The following is a 10,885-nucleotide window of genomic DNA, read 5'->3' as shown; positions in this document are numbered from 1 at the left end:
TATATATATATATAGTCCTATATTATTATAAATAGACATATTAAACTTAATTTTATCCTACGTTTAATTGAAGATATTAAATCGATATGAAATTATTTATCCTACCATTTTTACTTATATAATGAGATAAGTAATTCATAGATATAATAGAATAACTTATTCCATAAAACTAATCTAAAATAATTTATTTCTGGCCAAACAATTAATTGTTTTCCACCAAAATAATTAATGATGCAGAATTTTAGAATAATAATTGTGACGGTAAGGTATGAATGACAAAGTATGTAAAGTTATTTGAGATTGTTGGTAGCGGTAGGCATGGATTCTTCCATAAATATGGTAATTAAATTATTTAGAATGGTATGTGGATTATGGATAGTTTATTTTTTTAATTTGTAGTTCTCATTTTAATAATAATAATAATAATAACAATAATAATAATAATAATAATAATTTAATTGGCAAATTTCAATTTTTGTTACGATAGGTTAGCTAAAAGATTCATAGACCCTCACCTAATACTTCTAACGAATATGCAAAGACCACCATTGGATAGTGTATCAGATTCAAAGTATCAATTGGATAGTGTATTAGATTCAAAGTATCTTTTTACATGAAGGACAAACTAATCGATTAGCTTTGAGATAATGAATGATAGTTGTGTATCGAACGGTTTGGTTTTAAAATTTATCGACTTGATTTATTGACTATTGATTTATAGAGATGTTAAATCGTTATAGAATTATTAAAATATTGACGTGTTGATTATTGATTTATCGGTTATTGATTATTATCGGTTTAACAGTTAAGATTTGATATTAAAAAATCATTAAAAATCACTTAGAAACAAGGTGACCAACAAAATGAACTATGTACATGGTTCATAAGTTACATCTTGCTCATGAGCAAACACTTTTATATTGTAGAATAACCAAGACTTTGAGACAATCAGAAATAGAAGTAGGAATCAAAGTCGAAATCAAGAACTTTATATACAAAAATAGTATAAATATAATTATTTAATTTATTATCGGGTAATTTGTTAACCCGTTTTTAAAAAGAAAAAAAACCACAAACTGTTAAGAACTAATCCGATAAGAAAAAAGAACTGTTATTAAAATCGTTAAAACAATAACTTATTATGGATAAATTAATAACTTTTTTACAATTCAATTTATTAATTTTAATTCGATTTTAAACACATGATGTAGGGTAAATAAGTCTTTTCCTATTAAGATTTTGTCCTCTTTTATTTAAGTCATTATTTTATACAATTATTGAGTAGGAAATAAAAATTAAGCCCATTTAATCGGTCAACTTTGAGATTATGGAAAAATAGAATAGGAGGGGTTAAGTCTTTTCCTATTAAAATTTGTCTAGATCCATTTAAATCAAGCCACATTCTATTCTAACTTCTCCTTGCTGAATTTAATATAAATCTGATTTTACATTATTAGAATAATAAAAACTCACCGCATTATTTTTTTTAAAAAAACAACCAAACTAATTATAAAAAGGAACATGGCCAACAAAAAAAAAGTTAGAGCTAAAATCAAACAATTTATTTTCATACTTACCATGTAATCATGTTATCAATTAGAAAGACACAAAAAGTTTTATTTTATTAAAAAAATGAAAATATTATTTTTTAAAATAGGACTCATATTGAAAGGTGATGTGAGATTATGCATAATTTCCAATCATAAATATATTTCTTAATTATCATAAATGTCATATTTTTCGTCATATTTTTAAATATTAATATCCTTATTATTCAAATATTAGAATATACATAGTTTTTATATTAACGAACATACACATATCATAATCTTATTTATCAATTCAACATTTATTAAATATTAAATTAATATATAATATTATATTATATATTTCTATTTAATCTTCCGTTAAAGTGAAGGGTGCGATAATTTTTGAACCATAATAACATCAATATTACAAAGGATATAATATCATTTACGACATTTTTTATTTTGAACTTATAAATTGTTTTCCATTTATATTTGAGTCAATGTAGGACCCTTACAACACATTTTCGTGGCGCTCATCACTTCTTACAGCCATTTTGCCTCTTCCTTTCACTTCTCTCACCTTTATCGACCAACAATGGCGGCTGCTGCCTCACCATCTCCATGTTTCTCCAAAACCCTACCTCCATCTTCCTCCAAATCTTCCACCATTCTTCCTAGATCTACCTTCTCTTTCCACAATCACCCACAAAAAGCCTCACCCCTTCATCTCACCCACGCTCAACATAATCGTCGTGGTTTTGCCGTTGCCAATGTCGTCATATCCACTACCACCCATAACGACGTTTCTGAACCTGAAACATTCGTTTCCCGTTTCGCCCCTGACGAACCCAGAAAGGGTTGTGATGTTCTTGTGGAGGCACTTGAAAGGGAAGGAGTTACGGATGTATTTGCATACCCAGGAGGTGCTTCTATGGAGATTCATCAAGCTTTGACACGTTCGAATATTATCCGTAATGTGCTACCACGTCATGAGCAAGGTGGTGTGTTTGCTGCAGAGGGTTACGCACGGGCTACTGGGTTCCCTGGCGTTTGCATTGCTACCTCTGGTCCCGGAGCTACAAATCTTGTTAGTGGTCTTGCGGATGCTTTGTTAGATAGTATTCCGATTGTTGCTATTACAGGTCAAGTGCCAAGGAGGATGATTGGTACTGATGCGTTCCAGGAAACGCCTATTGTTGAGGTAACGAGATCTATTACGAAGCATAATTATCTTGTTATGGATGTAGAAGATATTCCTAGGGTTGTTCGTGAAGCATTTTTTCTTGCGAAATCGGGACGGCCTGGCCCAGTTTTGATAGATGTACCTAAGGATATTCAGCAACAATTGGTGATACCTAATTGGGATCAGCCAATGAGGTTGCCTGGTTACATGTCTAGGTTACCTAAATTGCCTAATGAAATGCTTTTGGAACAAATTGTTAGGCTGATTTCCGAGTCGAAGAAGCCTGTTTTGTATGTGGGTGGTGGGTGTTCGCAATCAAGTGAGGAGCTGAGACGATTTGTGGAGCTTACAGGTATTCCTGTAGCGAGTACTTTGATGGGTCTTGGAGCTTTTCCAACTGGGGATGAGCTTTCACTTCAAATGTTGGGTATGCATGGAACTGTGTATGCTAATTATGCTGTGGATAGTAGTGATTTGTTGCTTGCATTTGGGGTGAGGTTTGATGATCGAGTTACTGGTAAATTGGAAGCTTTTGCTAGTCGAGCGAAAATTGTCCACATTGATATTGATTCGGCTGAGATTGGAAAAAACAAGCAACCTCATGTTTCCATTTGTGCAGATATCAAGTTGGCATTACAGGGATTGAATTCCATATTGGAGGGTAAAGAAGGTAAGATGAAGTTGGATTTTTCTGCCTGGAGGCAGGAGTTAACGGAGCAGAAGATGAAGTACCCACTGAATTTTAAGACTTTTGGTGATGCCATCCCTCCACAATATGCTATTCAGGTTCTTGATGAGTTAACTAACGGAAATGCCATTATTAGTACTGGTGTGGGGCAACACCAGATGTGGGCTGCCCAATACTATAAGTACAAAAAGCCACGCCAATGGTTGACATCTGGTGGATTAGGAGCAATGGGATTTGGTTTGCCTGCTGCTATAGGTGCAGCTGTTGGGAGACCGGGTGACATTGTGGTTGACATTGATGGTGATGGGAGTTTTATCATGAATGTGCAAGAGTTAGCAACAATTAAGGTGGAGAATCTCCCAGTTAAGATTATGTTGCTGAATAATCAACACTTGGGAATGGTGGTTCAATGGGAGGATCGATTCTATAAAGCTAACAGAGCACACACTTACTTGGGTGATCCTGCTAACGAGGAAGAGATCTTCCCTAATATGTTGAAATTTGCAGAGGCTTGTGGCGTACCTGCTGCAAGAGTGTCACACAGGGATGATCTTAGAGCTGCCATTCAAAAGATGTTAGACACTCCTGGGCCATACTTGTTGGATGTGATTGTACCTCATCAGGAGCACGTTCTACCTATGATTCCCAGCGGTGGTGCTTTCAAAGATGTGATCACGGAGGGTGATGGGAGATGTTCCTATTGACTTTAAGAAATTGCATAACTAGTTCTAGACATTGTATTATCTAAAATAAACTTCTATTAAGCCAAAGTGTTCGATTTGTCTAGTTTGCTGTTAGTCTTTGGCGTGGCTTTGCTTGTTGTGGCTGTTGTACTATCTTCTACTTGGTATTTATGTTCACTTAAAGTTTTGCATCATCTTGCTTTTGTCGAATGGAAGGATTCAGATTATTATTTTTTATTGGCAGCACCTATTTCATTATCTGGAGCTCTGTTTGAAAATGGGTGGCTTAAAACGACGGACACGAGGATAATTTGAAAACGGGTGGCTTAAAACGGACACGAGGATAATAGCTTGTGTAACTAGAATATATGGAAACACTTGAATGTAAGACTGGTCAACGGACCGGAACCGGTTCATCGGACCGGAACGAACCGGAACGGACCGGGATGAATAATCGGTTCCGTCCCGTTTCACTATATATCGGGATGGAACCGGAACGAACCGGAACGGACCGGGATGGAACGGGACGGGATAAACGGGACGATATTTTTTGGGATTAAGAAAATATAATTATTTTTTTTATTTTTCTAAGTATAAATTAATAGTTTTTAAATTTATACTATAATTTGAAGAAGATTCCTCCTCCGAAATACACCAAATGACCAAATCACCAAATGATATTAAGAAGTTAGAACTTGAATTGAATATTGAAAATCTAAAATTTTATAATTTATAATCCGTAATCGCTAAAACTTAGAAATATAAATGGAAATATATATTCTCTCAAACTTATGTATGTATATATAGTTTTTAGAAATCAATTCTAATTTATAAAACAAAAAAAGTAGCCGTTTTAATTTTTCCGTTTTAAAACGACCGTTGAGAAAAGGGAAGGGGAAATGGGAATGTCGAATGGGGGGTTGAATTGGAAAGGGGGGCTGATAAAGTTGCAAGGCAACAGGGGCAGGTGGTCAAGGGCTCAGGGCGCAGGGAAGGGGAGGGTGTGGTGGGTAATTAATTTTAATATATAGAAATTATATAAAATATAAAATATAATTTATAGAAAATATAAATATAAATTATATAAAATATAGAATATAAAAAAAACTAATATATATTAAGTAAACCGGATCAGAATCGGATCGGACCGGACCGGTCCCGGGATGAACCGATACCGGTACACCAGTACGAAATCACGGTTCCGTCCCGTTTCGTGTACTTGTTCAGACTATCCCGTCCCGTCCTGTAGGCAACCGAAATGGGACGAACCGGAACGGTACCGGTACGTCCTGTTCCGTTGACCAGTCTTATTTGAACGTGTAACTAGAACTTTTGGTAAGGGCGCACATTTCCTCCTTTAATAGGTCTTACGTTTCAATTAATACTGTTCTGTTACAGATGGACAAGATCATTTACCTATTTTTTTCAGCCTCCTCTTGATATCTATCATGTGTTAGTTCCATTGGCTTTGAATTAAGTATAAAATTCGATATGCCAAAATGCTAGTGTTAGAATCCGTGCGTCCACTATCAGTCAATGGACCAGGTCCCTTGACACACAAATAAGGATATAACAGAAAGTAAATGCAGTTTAACAACAGAGGAGTTTTACGTGGAAACCTCCTTGCTCAAGGGAGTAAAACCACGACCTGTCTCACAGGATTTTTACAACCGTTTCACTAATCTTCACAAGCAAAAGTAAATCGGTTACACAAATATGAGAAAAAATTCTTAATCTCACCAACAAGCAATAACTCTATTGCTTGATGAGCATAAGTAGATGTTACTCTACCCATTAAGCTATCATTCTAGACAACATATAATTTTCTAAGCAACACAAAGGTTACCCACTAAATTAGTTCAACTAACTAACTTAGAATTTCAGATCAGACCACACTGATTTCTTTATAGATTTATGATCAGTTTACAATGTAAGATCGAAAGAATATATTCTCAAACAACTACACGATCTACGCCTGAGTTTAGGTTGTTCTTGAATGATTCTTCTCCTTGATTTTCTTAAGCCTTTGTAAGAGTTCTTGAATGTCCTTTTTCAAGTTGCAAAAACTAAAGAGCAATATGTGGAAAGATGACATTGTATAGACAAGTCACTTTCCTTAAACCCCTGCCATTGGTTGGAAAGGTCTGACGTTTCTGACGCAGTTGGGAACTGTGCACCAACTTTTTGTACTTTCTCCAGCTGGCAGTCAACGAACGATTCATATTGAGGAACATGTACCTTCACAAGGTCCCTGAGTTTGTTACATCATCAAAACTACAAATAACATTTTCCTCCTTTTTGATGATGACAAACAATACTCCAGGCTCCACTCCAGCTTCAGGACAAGTCCCCCCCTGAATTGCTTATCCACCTTTCTAGCATATAATCGAAAACAAAAGAAAACACAATATACACTGCACTAGTTGTATTCCCCCTCACAAACATGTCTAGTCACAACAACCAGTTAAAATTGCCCCTTTTGGCATCATAAAAAAGAGATACAGTAAACCAACAGTATCATTAATAATATCAGACAAGATCAAAGCCTTTTTGGCAATCAAACATAAAAGAAGGCATTTGACAAGAGATATCAGCTAGAATACCAGGGGAATAATATAAATAGCATTCCAAAATTAACATTCAATACATTGACAACAAACTAAAATCCAAGGACGAAAAGATAAGCCACACAAAGAAGACACGGGAAGATTATGGGACGGACTATGAAGGGGGAGGCTGATGGGACAGAGACTGAATGATGAGAGTGAGTCTAGCATTTGCAGCATCATTATCTTTTATTGCTTTTTCTTGTAAAGCAATAACTTTGGCCCTCAGTTCTGCATTCTCCCTTTCCAGGGCTTGAACCGCATTAGTACCAGGTCCTTCTGTCTGCGGAGTGAGTAGCTCGGCCTTATGAATAGCAATTTCAGCATCCTTGCCACTCAGCCTCATAGTCAGTTCTTCAACTTCATGCTTGAGTTGGTCCTGGTCTTCAATGAGTTAAGACATTTTTCTCTTGGGATTTCCTTTCCCTTCAATGCACTCACATTCAACCAAGGTAGTTTCTGAAAAGGCTTGCTTCACTGTACCAACTTTGCCAACACCCAGCGGAATGTTAAAGTATTTGAATACTTTAGTGGAAAATATCCATATCCCATACCATGTATCCCTTTCCGCTCAATGACAGTCTTCTACATATGCTCAAGCATGAGTCCTGGAAGATTCAGAGGTCCGAACTTGCACAACAATTCCATCACATACAAATCAACATAAGTTGCTGAGGTCCTCTTTTCAGTCCGATGGAGGAGAGTTTTGTTGACAAATTCAAAAACTAACTGATATTCACTTTTCATCACTTTCTTAAACAGCCCTGGACATTTTGTAGTAGGAAGCTTCGAACACGGTGTCACAAATTTAACAGAACACGTTTTCCCTACCACAGACCTGGTACCATCTCTAGGTACCCTAAGAATTTTTCCCAGCAGAGTCTCGTCAAGGTGAACAGTAATGTCATTTACTCTGGTATTGACACTTCCATCAAACTGAAATTGAATGTTATAGTAAATTCTCGCACTTCCTCTTCATGAAGAATGGGAGATTTTTGGTTGAAAAGATGCATCCAAGACTGAATCTCAACCATGTCATGAAGTGAGTCCATCCCAGGAAGATTAATTATCCCCATATCAAAAACCCTGCCAGCCAGTACAGACTTCTTCCTCAGATTGTCAACAATCTCTTGTTTGTTGACATGCTCTTCATTTATATGCACCTGTGTACCAGGTCCCTATGACCTTTTCCTTTTTCCTTATCAGTCTCCTTTGTGGATTTTGTTTCCTCAGCTTTCTTAGTTCCTCTTGGCTTTGTCTTTCCTGACCTCTTCTTCCTGTATCCCTTTTATGTCTCTTCAGCAGACACATCTATCACACCAGACTCAGGCAGTTTAAAATTGGACACTTTGAAAGTTCTAGCACTCCTGTTTTCTGCTGTAGACTTAGCACTGGTTTTCAGAGCATCATTCATCATTTTTTTGGCGTCAGATCTAGTAATAGGTCTCCTTTTAGACACTTCTCCCACCACTTTCTCTTTTCCCTCTTTAGATGCACCTTCATCTCTCCTTTCAACCTTCCACTATATAGATTGTTCATTACCTACTGACTCAGAGGAATCAGAGGATGGATATCTCCCAAAATCTGGAGTTCTATCAAAGATACGTTGGGATCTCTGATCTCTTCATTATGAAAAGATTCACTTTCCTCAACCTTGACTTTCTCTCGCACATAGCAAGACTCTCGATCACCAATTCTTCACTCGCATCAAGAATGTTCGACTCAGAAGTTTTGTTCCTTGGTAAATCTCCTCCGAAAAGAGCATCTGAAAGCATTTAATGATGAGGACCAGGTCCAGTAGGAACACTTGAATTGTTCAGATCTATAGAGTGAAAAGGGTTTTCAGGATTATCTAAGGGAGAACTTGTTGGAAGATTAGATTTTGACCCTGTGGATGACGGATAGTAGAAAGAAATTGGTTCAATCTCACTAAGTGATGTAAGCATTTGCTTAGAAGCAGAAGAAGGGTCCGACATTTTATCTAGAAGAAAGAAGAGAGAAGCAGTAGTGAAGAATGAAAGAGGTAGTGATTAAAAATTTTTTTAGCTTTTTTTTTCGACAAAGAGAAGGAATATTGCAAGAAGAGTGAAGGATTAAAAGAGAGAAAAAGTGGGTTTTAAAAAGAAGATGAAACGGTGCCAGGTCCCTATTGATTTAATGCGTCGCTTGGAAAATAAGAAATGAGACTAACGGTCAGAATAACCGATGACTGACACGTGGCTCGATCAACGGTCACTTTATCTCAATTTAAAATTAATGTATGAATGCTAACCTCGACTAGGACCAGGTCCCATAATGCAATTTTATCATCATTCCTCAACTGTTGTAGCAACAGGTACAACAACGATCTAACTTAGATAAAATTATTTGCTGATCCTTTATTAATTTATACCTGCAACAGGTACAACAACGATCTAACTTAGATAAGATATTATTGACAAAGAGGATACATGCACTACAAGTTTAGCCATCAAGGAAATTCAATGATTGAATGACTTCAAATCATTTTGAATACATCATGCCCAACTTCAACCTATTACTCTCAAATTGATCTTTGCTAAGAGCCTTGGTGAAGATGTCTGCGATTTGTTCCTCCGTTGGGCAATATGTAAGCACAATGTTTCCCTTTTTAATATTGTCTCTCAGAAAATGATGTCTAACATCAATGTGCTTGGTTCTCTTGTGGTGAACATGATTCTTTCCCATACTGACTGCACTAGTATTGTCACACATAAGAGGTATTGCCTTGATGATTACTCCAAAGTCCTATAAGTGTTGTTTGATCCATAACAATTGTGAACAACATGCAGCAGCTGTTACATATTCAGCTTCAGCTGTTGAAAGAGCTACTGAATTCTGTTTCTTAGTTCCCCATGATATAAGTGAAGATCCAAGGAAATGAGCCATCCCTGAAGTGCTCTTCCTGTCAACTTGGTAACCAGCAAAATCAGCATATGCAAAACCAACAAGATCAAAAGTGTCACCTGCTGGGTAAAAGAGGACCAAGTCCCCTGTCTTCTTCAAATATCTTAGAATCCGTTTTGCGTCCTTCAAATGTGAATCACGAGGACATGCTTGGAATCTAGCACACATTCCAACACTATATACGATGTCAGGTCTGCTAGCAGTCAGATATAACAAGGATCCAATGATTCCCCTATACATGGTTTGATTCACAAGAGAATCAAATTCATCTGCTACAAGCTTGGAGTTTGTTCCCATAGGAGTATCAATAAGTTTAGAATCAAACATATTGAATTTCTTCAACATCTCCTTAATATACATCTCCTTTCCACTACTCCATTTTGTTGTGGAGTTCTTGAAGCAGAGAAATTGTGACTAGTGCCATTTTTCATACAGAAATGATCAATTTTTGAGTTTTCAAACTCAGTTCCATGATCAGACCTAATTCCAGTAATCACTTGATTTAATTTTGTTTGAATCATTTTGAAAAACACTATCAATTCTTCAAGTGTTTCTGCTTTTGATCTTAAGAACCTTGTCCATGTGAACCTTGAGTAGTCATCAACTATCACTAGAATGTATTTCTTTCCACTTCTACTTTGAACCTTCAAAGGTCCACATAAATCCATGTGTAGCAGCTCTAATACTCTCGATGAGGTTACTTGCTTCTTTGGCTTGAAGGATGATCTGATTTGTTTTCCTTTGACACAGGCTTCACAAATTTTACTTTCACAAAATTTCAACTTTGGCAGACCCAGAACCAGGTCCTTAGAAATCAATTTATTCAATAAAGATGAGCTCACATGCCCTAGTCTTCGATGCCACAAATCAATATTTTCATTTTGAGCACTAAGACAAGTCAAATCATCTCCATGAGATGTTTCCAAGTTAGCCACATACATGTTTTTACTTCTATGAGCAGTAAGAATAACTTTCTTTGTAGTTAGATTAACTACAGTGCACTTCTCAAATGTAAACTTCACTTCAATTCCCTTGTCACAAATTTGAGACACACTCAAAAGACTATACTTCAACCCATGATACATGTTGTCAATGGATTCCCTTAGCGATTTTCCCACTTTACCAACACCTAAAATATATCCCTTCTTTCCATCACCAAAAGAGACACCTCCACCTTGAAGTGCCTTGAGTGAGAGGAAATTTTTGATATCACCAGTCATATGTTTAGAGCATCCACTGTCCATGTACCAACATTGACTGCTGCTCCTCTC

At 36.4% G+C, this 10,885-nt stretch overlaps 1 protein-coding gene across 1 annotated transcript; it reads left to right on the top strand.

Moving 5' to 3' along the window:
- The first annotated feature begins 2,006 nt into the window (after positions 1-2,006).
- Positions 2,007-4,319, top strand: LOC107014361 (acetolactate synthase 2, chloroplastic). Its single transcript, XM_015214237.2, has one exon. It carries the CDS (start codon positions 2,125-2,127, stop codon positions 4,102-4,104), a length of 1,980 nt encoding a protein of 659 aa, XP_015069723.1. The 5' UTR covers positions 2,007-2,124; the 3' UTR covers positions 4,105-4,319.
- Positions 4,320-10,885: the final 6,566 nt, after the last annotated feature.

This window comes from Solanum pennellii, chromosome 3 (genome assembly GCF_001406875.1).
Source record: "Solanum pennellii chromosome 3, SPENNV200".
In the NCBI taxonomy this organism is placed as follows: Eukaryota; Viridiplantae; Streptophyta; class Magnoliopsida; order Solanales; family Solanaceae; genus Solanum; species Solanum pennellii.
This window is presented reverse-complemented; position numbering and strand designations above follow the sequence as displayed.